Raw genomic sequence first — 13,670 nt, forward strand, 5'->3', positions numbered from 1 at the left:
CATTGTTATTGATATGGGCAAGTAGTCTGATATAATGTTAGGTGAGGGAAAAACTATAGAATATATATTACTGTGCCCGTAGTATATCTTTACTGGATAAATAGGTAGGCATATTTTAGAAATAATATATTAGAAAAGAAAATGTCACATCCTTTTAAATACTTTTTGGTATCTCTATGTTATTAAAGTTTGTCAATTATACTTAAATATTTTAACCTTAGTGCTAAATATTGTTTAATATTATCTGTTATAAAAGTTATTTCCTGATAAATAAATTTTCCTAAAGTAAATTATTTCCACTTTAGTTTTTTTAAAAAATTCAATTACATTGTATCATCTTGGGTTATTATCCTACTAGAGGCCCGGTGCATGAAATTTGTGCACTCAGGGGGGGTCCCTCAGCCTGGCCTGCACCCTCTCACAATCTGGGAGGAGCCCTTGGGGGATGTCCGACTGACGGCTTAGGCCCGCTACCCAGGGGAGCGGGCCTAAGCCATCAGTCGGACATCCTTAGTGCTGCCACGGAGGCAGGAGAAGCTCCCACTACCACCACTGCGCTCACCAGCCATGAGCCCCGCTTCTGGCTGAGTGGTGCTCCCCCTGTGGGAGCGCACTGACCACCAGGGGGCAGCTCCTGTGTTGAGTGTCTGCCCCCTGGTGGTCAGTACTCATCATAGCAGCCAGTGGTTCCGTTGTTCAATCAACTTGCATATTAGCCTTTTATTATATAGGATTGTGCTTATGAAACACAATAAGTAACAGAAGCTGATAAATACAGATATCACTGTTATCAAAATAAGTAAGGTTTGAAAATTCTACAAAAAGTCCAAATATATTAGCATTATTCCTGAATCAAGTTCACATTGAGTTTGCTAATTCTCTTAGGTCAGTTGTTGGCAAACTGCGGCTCACAAGCCACATGCAGCTCTTTGGCCCCTTGAGTGTGGCTCTTCCACAAAATACCGACTTCTGCGCATGGGCCACGAAGTTTCAGTTGTACTGTACATGCCCGCCTGCACGTGGTATTTTGTGGAAGAGCCACACTCAAGGGGCCAAAGAGCCGCATATGGCTCGTGAGCTGCAGTTTGCCGACCACTGTTGTAGGTGAAGCATATGGATGTAGAAGCCCCATGTTTGGGTATGAATCAAGATAACTTGTAAAAATGGTGATTAAGCACTAGATGTCATGCTGGGCTCCTGGAGCATCTTCTACCATTTCCTGACTTGGATTAGAGAGAAGTGTAAATAATTTAGTAGTGTAATAAAAATTTAAGTCTACTTTTCTTTGTATATGGATTTCCTTTTCAGGACATTTTATATAAACGGAATCATATTATATGTGGTCCTTTGTGTTTGACTTTTTTCACTTAGCATAATTTAAGATTTATCCATATTATAGTATGTTATCAGTACTGCCTTTGTAAAGAGCTATGTCTTTTTTATATGTATAATATAATATGAAATTATAATAAAAAGTATTTAATACAACTGTTAAAGTAAGTTCCTTTATAAGAGTATTACAATTTAACTGCGCTGCAAGTTTTTAACCTAACGGTTGTGAGCATTTTATCTCTGCAGTTTAGATTTTGAAGAATGTGCTCACAAATTGCTGAAAATGGAATTTCCTGAAAGCCAAACAGTAAGTTAATTTTTTTTCCAATTAGGAAATATATTGCTTATAAAAATGTTTAGGACAATTAATAGGTTTCATGAATTGAAATTACAACTTAGTACTAAATCTTTATTTAAATTTAGATTTTTCTAAAATTTATAATCAAAATGTAAAATAACTCAAAAAATTTAAAATAACTCAAAACTTAGGAGTCCTGGTGTGTTTCATATATGTTACTCCTAGTGAATTAAATTGGCTGCTTGAATGCGATGTGGGAAAAGGAGGAGGTTACCACACTTTACATAAATTTCTGAGTGGTTACTGTAAATCAAAATGTGGCTTAAATACAATAGGAAATTTGTTCTTTAATAAATTATCTGGTCTATCTGCTTTATGTACTAAAACATTATTTTCAGATAGAAATTATAAAGATCAATATATACATGGTGTTACATTAATTATAGAGAATCTATATCAGTTTTTTCATTCATTCATTCAACAAATTGTATTCAGCATATACACTTTGTCAGGCACTCTGCAAAGTGTCAGGTATTTAATATCTATAAAGTACATATTAGACCCCCTTTAGCCCCTAGGACTTATATAGTCTTATAACTGAGCATACCTCACTGTTCAAAGTATCATAGAACTCTAATGCTAAGGATAATAAAGACTGGACTAAATAGATTATCTTGGCTACTTTTTTCTAGTTGTGCTCTTGTGTATGTTACTCCCAGTCCCTCTAAACTTTATTTATATATTTATTGTTGACAGAATTACAGATGGATTCTTGAAACCTGAACCAAGGCTTTGCGGTTTTGTTTTTCACACCTTGCTTTACATGTGCTAGACCCAGCACAGATGCTAGAGTCTAACAGGCTGTTTGGTTTCTAGTTCTTCAAAAAGATCTTAATTATCTGAGCTAAGTTACCATTAGTTGTAAGTCCTTTGTCTTAAGGCTTTTTTTATTTTCAGCCTTGCCAAAGCAAGGCCTCCAAAAATTAGGTTGCCTCCCAAAAACAAATGGGAGAGAGAGAGTATGTCTTAAGGCTTTAAATATGATCTGTGACAGGGATTGGCAGACTGTGGCCTAGGCCGTTGCCCATTTTTATAAAGTTTCATTGGAATACAGCCATGTCCTTTGGTTGTGCATGGCTTCTTTTGCCTTATAACAGTAGAACTGACTAGTTACAACAGAGACCAACTGAATGGCCCCCAAAATGTAAAATATTTACTATCTGACCTTTTACAGAAAAATTTTGCCAAACTTTGTTCTAAAATGTAGATTTATTCTTGAAATGCCATAATATGGAATTTTGAGAATAAATTATTATTTTCAAATTAAAAAAATTATTTTTTCCTCTTAAAGTTTGTTTACTAATCCTATATAATAAAAGGCTAATATGCAAATTGTCCCCTCTGGAGTTTGACCAACTGGGAGTTTGACCGCTCGCTACATAGTGCACTGACCACCAAGGGGCAGCACGCAACAAAGGAAGGCCCCAGCAGGCAGCCAGCACTTGGGGGAAGGATGGCCCCGATTGGCCCTGATCACCGGCCAGACCTAGGGACCCTGCCAGTGCATGAATTTTGTGCACCAGGCCTCTAGTATATTAATAATAGTGTACCTATTCATACTCTAGGTTCACTTGATTGTTGTCATTGGAAATAAATAAATTTGTGAATTAACCTTTAAAATTATACTTGAAACTGAAATTACTGTATGATCTTGTCACATTATTTAAGGATATAATTGAGTCATTATAAATGTCAATAATATTAATCCAGAGGATAATATTAGGACTAACCTCAACATATTTTGATAACATTTGGATGAATGTCTTAGTGCATCTATTTTTAGGCACTCAATAGACTCTCTTAAAACTGCTATAACATTTAATTAAAATGTTAAAATATTTAATTATTATAAGCCACAGGGAATAACTCTTGTAATTGCATTTAGTCTAGGGAAGAAAGTAATTTGTTTTATAACTAGTGCTGGCTTTATTAGCAATGCTATCAGCATATTACCATATTACAGTGTTTACAACCTGATTAACTCTTATGTTATTGTAAAATACAGTGTTGGTAGAAAAGCCGAAAATGCCTTTTAATATATAAAATTAACATACTAAGGCAGAAGTCAGAAAAACATCTTTCAGTTTTTAGTACTATTCTAAATTTTGACAAAGTACATCTTTTCAAAACTTATACATTTATTTAATTGAGGTAACTTGTGACTAATCTTTTAAAAAATAATCTGTCAGTATAAAGATATCTGTATTGTGAAGTGAGGCCTTTGAGTAGCTTATTTTATATATAGATTATCAGCTTCTAGAACAGAGCTCTCCCAAAGAACTTAGTGCAGTGGTGAAAATATTCATGTTCTCCTGTGTCCAGTGAGCATCCGCTACTCACAAATGGCTTTTGAAAACTTTAAGTGTGGCTAGTGTGACCAAGGAACTAAAGTGTTAACTTCATGTAATATCAAATAATTTAAACTTAAATAGCTGCATGTGGCTGCAGGCTACCCTCCTGGACAGAACAATCTAGAGTGTATTCTGTGCTTCTCCAGGGCCCCCTTCCTCTCCCTTGTACATAAATAGATGTAGTAAGTATATATTGACCTAATTTTTAAAGTGTTTACAATATCTACTTAGGTTGCAGCTCATGCTATTAAATATGACAAAATGTCAAAGTTGCTCACTGAAAATATAAAGATAAATTAAGTAAAAAAAAAATGAACTGAAAGGTTATATATTATATTTTATAAGCTTGCTTTCTGTTTATAGAAAGCAAATATGTTGCAGTTACTGTGTTTGAAAAGTATAATTTTAAACTTTCCAATAAGTAGTATTTTATAGAAAAAAATGAGTCAATTCTACAGCAGTGGTCAGAAAATGAATTTATGCCTTTTTTATTTTGTCTCCATTGATTTGTCCTTGTTGCCTGAATGTCTTCATCTATAAAATTGCTATAATCAATACATATTTCATTAGGATTATTTCAGGAATTAATAAATAGTATTTGTTCATTATAAATAATTTAGAAAGATATTTCTTGATCCTGGATTTAGTCTTGGACTTGCTAGCTTAACAGAATTTTCACAGAGGAATTTTCAAGGCATATACATAGCTGATTAAACAATATATCATTCCAGCAGTTATGAAATGATTCCATCTATTTGTATAGATTAAGCTGTAGATAGATCTGTATGTAAAACATTTGTTTTGAGGCTAGAAAATTCAGCCATAGAGATCTCTTTCTTTGTTCTTTTAAATATATTTTTTTCTTTATTAACCAGTGTGTCATTTAAGTAAATATTGAAACTTTTGCCTATTTACGCTTCTGTAAAGACTCATAATGTTCTGCTTTTTCCATATTAAACTAAATATATTTCCTAATAATGGAGTTTAAAACTTTAAAAGGTGTATAGCTTAATTTTTAGGTGTATTAGTGAGATGTCATATTGATGACCTGTATTTAAAAGAATTCTGTATGGAATCTTTTTAGAATACAGTTTATTCAATATCTTTTTGGATATGTCTGTTTCATATACATACTAGGTTCTCTTTTTAACAAAAAATATATTTTTTATTTCAGAGAGGAAGGGAGGAGAGAGAGATAGAAACATCAATTATGAGAGAGAATCATTGATTGGCTGCCTCCTACATGCCCTACACTGGGACTCAATTCCCAGTATATGCCCTGACTGAGAATCACACCATGATCTCCTAGTTCATAGGTCAATGCTCAACCACTGAGCCACACCAGGAGGGCACATACTAAGTTCTCTTAAAGTGATTCACACTTACATAAATTTAGAATTTTATAATCAGTCTAATTAGCATGAATGACATATGGAAACTGTCTGCCAGACTGAAGGCTTTAAAAAAACTACTCTTAGCATAGATTAATTTTTTTGTCTTAATCACTAAAATTCGCAGTCTTAGAATTTTTTTTAAAAAAAATCTTACTTAAAATTTTAGATGTCTCTATTATATTGATAAGTTATACAACGTGAATTCGTTGTGTTTTGAATCATTATTGTTATTTGTTTCCCAAATAGAAAGAACTCTGCAACATGATACTGGATTGCTGTGCTCAACAAAGAACATATGAGAAATTTTTCGGCTTATTAGCTGGGGTGAGTTCTAGCTTTCTTTTTCTTATTGGAATTTAATGGAATCACTAAGGCTGTTTTTAAGGCAACAGTGTCTTAAGGGAAAGAGAGGTGGAGATAGGTGGAGGTGGGCAAAAAGAGGGGAAAATGGAGAAGGAAAGAGATTTTGCTTAGTGCGACAGGCACACATGGCACTATGCAAATGATGTTTTATTGAATTGTACAACTGAAACCTATATGGTTTTGTGATCCAGTGTCACCCCATTTCTTATTTGAGCATCTCATCAAATAGCACAAAAAGATGTACAAAATATTTACTTTTAATTCAATAAATTTAGAAGAATTTAATATGCTCATAATGGTATTGATTCTCAATTTTTTTTAATTAATAGCGATTTTGCATGCTAAAGAAAGAGTACATGGAATCCTTTGAAAGTATATTCAAAGAACAGTATGATACCATCCATCGCTTGGAAACAAACAAATTGAGAAATGTTGCTAAGATGTTTGCTCATCTTCTATACACTGATTCACTTCCATGGAGTGTAAGTAGATGGAGCTCAGTGTTTATACTTCCTTCCTAATTTCCTGTTATTCTCAAATGTGTATTAAGTATAATATACCCTTACTTTTCCTATGTAGGAAATGTACTTTAAAATGAAATGTGTAGCAAACTTTTATTATAATAGCTGTCTTTGAGATTATGTTCATATAACATGAAATCAAAAAGCTAAGTGCATAAATATATGAATGTAACCATTCTGGATGATATTAAAAGTTTAGACATGTTGGTGCTTTTTAATAGCGATGGCTGTGAGTATTTTCATGGAAATGATTGTAAATTTTTATCTTTGTACACATACGTATGTACACACTGATGTTAATATGCACCCAGGTTTGGTAGTCATGCATTGCTGAGTTACTGCTTGTTTCCTGAGGGACATGAGAGAAATGTTTGTCCTAATAAGACATGTTCTTTTTAGCAGACAATGAATTTGGGTAAGCATTAGGGAGGAATTCTTATAACCATAGTTAGAACAAGGAAAAGTATCTTAATGAGTCAACGTACGCTTGATTACAATTTGAAATGCATTCATTAAGCTGGCATTTATTATATAACTGCTGTTCATTCAGCCAGCAATAGAAAGAAATTGCATCCTGGAGGAAAGAAAGAAGAGGATCACATTATTGACTACCAGAATCTAATGGAAGAATGAAGCAACATTATTGAGCTTATAAACACTGGGTAGATTTTTGTAATATTTTAAGTACTAAGTATATCCAGCTTCATTAATAGCATTTTGTAAGCTAACATAGGAGCCAAATCGTAATTTTTTAAAACTTATTTTTCCCCTCTTTGGGAAAAATGAAATTAAAATTTTACAATTGAAGCACCAGAGCTCCTAGAACACATAACTCAACAAGCTGGAGGTTGCTTTTATTTTTGTTTGTTGTAAAACATCAGCATGAGCTTCAGTTTTTAAGCCTCGGTCTTACTATTCAGGATGAACTATCACTCTTCCTGTCTTTACTTTTGTCGCATATTACATATGCTGTACAAAACTATAGCCTAACGCTCTATGTGGCATTTTGCCTCAAAACCTCATATACACACATTTTGATGAGGCTTAGGAGGTAGTAATCTCTGCTGCACCGTTATACACTCAAGACAATATATTCCTGCTCTAAAAAGCACAGTACTCGAGAAAGAGAATGAACTCTATTTCTGTAGCATTTTAACATTCTAAAAATTAGCACAGAGAAATTGTCTTAAACTTTGCCAAGAAACAGTACATATCACCACTAGAGAAGTTATTCAGAGATAATTCTGATTGAAGATGAGACTAAATCATCATTTCAAGAGAAAGTTTGACTATGAATATTGGTCACTTTGTCATAATCTTTTAAACAAAATTAAATTGTCTATTTCATTTAATTTTCAGGTTCTTGAATGTATAAAACTGAGTGAAGAAACCACTACGTCCTCTAGTAGGATTTTTGTTAAAATATTTTTCCAAGAACTGTGTGAATACATGGGTCTTCCTAAACTTAATGCAAGATTAAAGGATGAGTAAGTTTATCATTACGCACTTTTTATTCTTACTGTCCTCCGGGGTGTTCCTTCACTTCAGTGACATGTCAGCCCTGGGCTGGTAAAGCAAGAGTTATGCCCCTAGGCCTTTTCTTCATTCCTTACCATTCTGAATCTCATGTGTGGCCAAGGACAACATGCAGTTTTTAATGATGGTTTTTAGTTCAGTAGAAAAAACACAGAATTAATGCCTCTTTTAATTTAGTTAAAACCCAGAAAATTACTTTCGTATGCTCATTGGAGTTCTTCAGTAATGAGTATTTAGAGTTCTTACCCTAATTTTGAGCCTTAGAATGATAATTAACTTTTTTATTATCATTGACAATTGTGAATATATACAGATGAATATGTAATGTATCATTACACTGTACTAGGGTCTTGTCCCAGGACTATTATGTAACGTCTATTCCAGCTTCATCTGCTATTTGTGCAGGTTGCCCATTGCTGCTCACATTGGCTTCTCCATTCACACTCCTTTCAATTCTATAGTGACAGCTTGCCAAGTCAAGTCATCTTCCCCAGTCCTCATGTCCCTTGACTTCTCAGCCTCACTTACAGAGTTGACCACGTGCTCACTGTGGCTCCTCATTTTCTTCCCATTCAACCTTACTCCTCTCAGTCTCTCTTTATCCTCAGCCTGCCTCTCCAGTGTACACCATAGGTCTGTCCTGGTTCTGCATGCTCTCTGTGTTATTCCATCCATTTTCCTGGGCTTTGTATACTCATTTCTTGGTCCCTGCCTCCTTTCCCAGGCTCACCTAGTGAAGCCCATTGCAGTGCACTGTGCTCCAGCCACACCAACATTGCCCAGAGAGTAAAGCAGGTCTGGCTCATTCGTGCCTCGTTACCTCGATTTCCAGAGCTGGGAATTCCTCCCTTGTTCTGTCCAGCAAACTCTCATTCTTATTTGTCACCTTTTTTTATGAAACACTTTTTCCTGCCCTGCTGGTTATTCATTCACTATGGTACTCAAAACCACATATTGTTAATATTTTTTGTTCGTGCCCCTTCCTAGAAATAATAAGGATATGTTATCAATAGGTCATTGAATAAACATGATTTCTCCCTTTTGTTGATACTTTTTCTCTTCCCCCAGTGCCTTGCACAGTGCTGTGTGTGTGTGTGTGTATGTGTGTGTGTGTGTGTATGGAGAATTTTTTTACTGTTCTGTATATACATTCACAAATATACATGTACATATGAACATAGATATATGTTTGTATGTTACATACATATATCTACTCTGTGTTGGTGTAAATATGAAAAAGTTTTTTTAAACCTTTGTTGTATAATTATAGAAATCAAGTTTAGTAAATTAATGAGTGTCCTTACTTATTTCATTAGATACCATGTAGCCTAACCTAATAAGTTATATAAATCATTTACTTGGTTGTATTTTATTTACTAATTTAATACGTAGAAACTCTGAAAAGTGACTGTATGAGAATTTTGCTTTTAAGTAAAGAACTTTATCTTTCAGCAATCTGTTCTCTTTTGTTCATTTTCTTTTCTTTTCTTTTTTAGAACCCTACAGCCATTCTTTGAAGGGTTATTACCCCGAGATAATCCCAGAAACACTCGTTTTGCCATCAACTTTTTTACTTCTATAGGTCTTGGAGGTTTAACGTAAGGATTATTTTTAGAATTTTATTTTCAATTACAAAATTATCTCAAAATTTCCTTCTAAGCAAAATCTAACATTATATTTTTAATTAGGGATGAATTGCGTGAGCATCTCAAAAATACACCAAAGGTCATTGTGGCACAGAAACCAGAAATCGAGCCAAATAATTCCTCCCCCTCCTCTTCCTCTTCCGCATCCTCCTCGGCAGAGTCCGACTCCTCTGCTTCTGGTTCGGACAGCAGTGACAGCAGCTCAGAGTCTTCCAGCGAAGACAGCGACTCCTCATCCGCCAGCAGTCAGAGCTCTGCCTCAGGTATTGAAACCCATCACCCATCGTGCTCTTTTCTAACAAGTATATTGCTGGTGATGTTTACAATGAGAGAAGTAAATAATTGCATTTTATATTTATTTTAGAGTTCAGTTGTTTAAAAGCCACAGTTAATATAAATGATCATCGACCATTGTTGCAGTCTATAGTAAATTTTAACATTTACAGTGCTAAGATTACCTTTGGAAGCCTTTTCATAGAAATGAAGATGTTTCATTGGTAAATATTTATTTGAATGGTGACTGAAATACCATTCATAATGTCTAATCTAGTTGACAGGAGCCTTCCTGACGTTTATGTTTTAAGAAATTTTAATATTTTTAATAGTGACACTTTATGGTAGTTATTGATATGTATCACACATTTAGTGTGTATCTCAAAAGTGTACAGCTATATAAAGAGAATGTGCGTTTTTGGCTAGAATACCATAGAAATTATGTGCTCTTAGTGCATCTCATTGAGGAATTTATAATATTGCTGTATCTTATTAGTGACATTGACTTTGATGACTTGGTTAAGGTGATGCCTGTTGAATTTCTTCATGGAAAGATTTTTCTCTATAAATTAGATCTTGCAGGGAGATAATTTGATGCTACGCAAATCTCTAACTTTCACTCTCCATTTTTAGTATCCATCTTTGGATCTTGTCTGGAACACTTAATATTGCTTTTAAGTAAAGAACTTGGTGTTTGCCAAATGATGATTTTTCTACTTGTCTCTTTTCTACATTTAATAGTTGAATTTCTTCTGTAAGAAAGAGTTGTCCCTTTCCCCCATTTACTTAATAATTTTACTTTATATTTTATCACTGTGGACTCATGGATGTTTATTGTTTTCTGTGGGTTAAAATCCAATACTGTATTTTATTTGCTGTTAAAATCATTTCAGCCTTGGCAATTAGGAGTTCCTTCAAGTTGATTCCTGTGTTCCTGGGACATACCCCTATCCCTTTTCTTAAGGACACTGCCTTCCTTTATAGCCTCTCAAGTTCAAGATCTTTACCTCCTTTAAGCAGAGATTTTAAATTTATATCCAGCATTTCTAGTTGTTCTTCAACTGGTCTACAGCCTTCTTCATTCTACCTGGAACTGGAAGTGCTATAGTAAAGGATTTTTTCAAATGTGCTATTTTCTGAAAAGTTCTGTATTGTTTTCTGCAGGGTCAGCTCTGCTGTCTTCTCTCATATAGTATTTTCATCTCTGTTTCAGAGAGGGAGCACTTTTCCCTATAGCCTTAGAAGGTTGGAAGCTTGGTCTTTTATTCTCATTCCCTGGCTTATTACACTTCAAAGTATTTTACATATTATATGGCAGCAAGAACTGTGGGACTCTCAGTGTTTTATATTATTAGAGCAAGATTCCATTTGCTCACGGGAAGTCTTCTTGAATTGAAATATGCTAACATTGTTCATTTAACATTCACCTCTTTTAATTCTAAAGAATTTGTTATTTCATGATATCTGTTTTGAGAACAGATGATAACACAGCATGGATTTCTGCAATAAGGAAGCTTGCTGATTCAAAATTAATTTGCCTCATCCTACAATTTCAGTAGAGAGCTTCCAGTTTTATTAATAAAATATTATATAGCCTAAAAGCAATATGAACTGCCCCCAAATTGGAAAATTGTAAAGCAGACACCAAAGAGAGAAGAAATTGCACATTATTATATGGCACAGGTTTTAATGTCAACAAAGCAGTGAGAGCAGTGTGGAGTAGGGTCAGAGGGACATGATTTCGCACAGAGCCAGATGGTTTCTGCTTGGGTAGCTGCAGCTCAGCTGAGTTGTTTGATAGGAACCAGAGAAATAAATCCTTAGTGGCAAACCGACTGACTGTCAAGGGTAGGCATTTGGCCGAGGAAATACAGGTTGGTACAGAGATTTAGGTGGAGTAGGATAAGGGTAGGTGATCTTCCACCCTGTTTTCTTCTTTCTATACACATATGAATGCAACAGAAATTTTGGTCATCTCAGCATCTTTGATTTATGTACCCAAACTAAGTAACACAGATAAAGCAGTTAAATTTGTTTTATAGCTTAAAATGGCAAGTTATTTTATTGTAATTATTTAACATTTATATTTGTGATGACATCAGTAAAATAAGATGTTCAAGGCTTTTTTTCGAAATCAAGCCATAGTGGCTCATATGAAGCCTGTGATTGTATATCTTACCCTGGCTTCTTCTACTGGGACAGCTGGTGCTTCTCTAATAGCACTGGAGAGCAAAACTTGTTTTTATAGGAAGTTTATTTGAAATACATATGTTTATGCTGTTAGGCCAACCCAGTCATCCCACTTCCTCTCACTTAGGAAGTGATTGTTGCTGGTGTGTGTGATCGATCATTAGTATTTTGATTATGTACCAAATCTGACATAATATTTTGTATCAATAATTCACATGGACTGGAATTTCTGTTTTTGAATAAAATTTGTAAGTGGAAATGTTTTATTTTAGTTACTTCATAAAAGATTTTACAACGTTTACTGTAATTAAAGTTCCTGTTCACTATTTTGAGTCTAACCATCAAAACATTACTTTGGTAACTAATGATGACATATCGTATGCTCTCACATATTTTGTGAAATGTTCTGTCATTAGGCTTTTCATTCAATAAATTTAGCTTTGAATCCAGTTTATCTGAATTAGTAAACCTACATTATATTAATGAATGTGATTGCTAAATCATGAAATTAAGATTCAAGTTAAAACTAACTATATTTCATTTTACATGTGCAGCTAAAGCTATAAGAAAGAAAGGACAAGGGAACACCAGAAGCAAAGAAGTAGATAAACTGATCAGGAAACAACAAATAAATGATAGGAAGCAAGAAGAAAGAAGATCAGAGCAAAGGCACCAAGAAACAAGGACTGAAAGAGAAAGGAGATCAGAAAAACTCAGAGATAAAAATTCAAGGGATCCAAATTGGAGAGATCCTGTAACAAAATACACTTCAGACAGAGGTGTTCCTTCTGAACGAAATAGTTACAGTAGAGTCATGAATGATAGAGACCAAGAAATGCATCTAGATTTGGAAAATGAGTATGGTGATCTGAAAAAGAGGAGAGGAGAGAGAAGAAATTCTTTTTCTGAAAATGAGTATAGATACCGAAATAAGGACAGTGAAAAATTTAGAAGAAAAGACAGATCAAAGTCAAGAGAAAAGAATAGAAAACATTCAGACTCTAGAAGCGATGAAGATAGGTATCAGAATGGTGCTGAGAGGCGGTGGGAAAAATCTAGCAGACACTCTGAACAATCCAGAGAATCAAAGAAAAATCAGGACCGGCGGAGAGAAAAGTCTCCGACAAAGCAAAAAAAGTAATTCTACAAAATTACAGAAACTGAACATGCCTTATATTCAGTTGAAACAAATTATTTTTTACATTGATTATTGAACTTTATAGAGAATTGTACAAAGTACTGGTTTGTATTGTACATTTTAAAAATGTTTTCATTTTAATATGGTTTATATAATTGATACATCTCAAGGCTCTCCACATAAAATTATTTGAAAAGTTTCACCAGAGAGGAATGTATTTCTGGCATATATTTTGTTAATAAAATGATTAAATACTTACTGAATCAGTGATTTTTTTCATTGACAGATTTTTTTCTGATAATGTTTCCATTTGTCATAGAACTGTTATAATTTTTACTGACCAAAATAAATAAGCCATTTTAGTTTAACATTTTTGCATTGTTAATGAGATGCTATGAACATTCTTGAGGAGTCTCCTTTTTTTATTAAATAGAGGAATTATTTCAAGTTTTATATTGTGTCTTGAACAAAAGAGGTATATATAATTTTTTTCACAAGTGTTTTGCTGAAGTTAGGTCTATATTGGTCTTTAGACAAATACACAGCTATATTATTTATAATTAGGACT

General features: G+C 34.0%; 1 protein-coding gene across 1 annotated transcript in view; it reads left to right on the forward strand.

The window, feature by feature from the left end:
• CWC22 (CWC22 spliceosome associated protein homolog) overlaps positions 1-13,360 on the forward strand; it is a 57,725-nt gene extending 44,365 nt beyond the window's left edge. The window contains exons 14-20 of the mRNA XM_059703938.1: positions 1,579-1,639; positions 5,682-5,759; positions 6,128-6,280; positions 7,679-7,806; positions 9,352-9,453; positions 9,544-9,764; positions 12,519-13,360. Of these exons, the coding sequence (XP_059559921.1) occupies positions 1,579-1,639; positions 5,682-5,759; positions 6,128-6,280; positions 7,679-7,806; positions 9,352-9,453; positions 9,544-9,764; positions 12,519-13,105 (1,330 nt within the window). The 3' untranslated portion in view covers positions 13,106-13,360. The remainder of the gene's footprint in view (positions 1-1,578; positions 1,640-5,681; positions 5,760-6,127; positions 6,281-7,678; positions 7,807-9,351; positions 9,454-9,543; positions 9,765-12,518) is intronic.
• Positions 13,361-13,670: the final 310 nt, after the last annotated feature.

This window comes from Myotis daubentonii, chromosome 7 (genome assembly GCF_963259705.1).
Source record: "Myotis daubentonii chromosome 7, mMyoDau2.1, whole genome shotgun sequence".
NCBI classification, from domain to species: Eukaryota; Metazoa; Chordata; class Mammalia; order Chiroptera; family Vespertilionidae; genus Myotis; species Myotis daubentonii.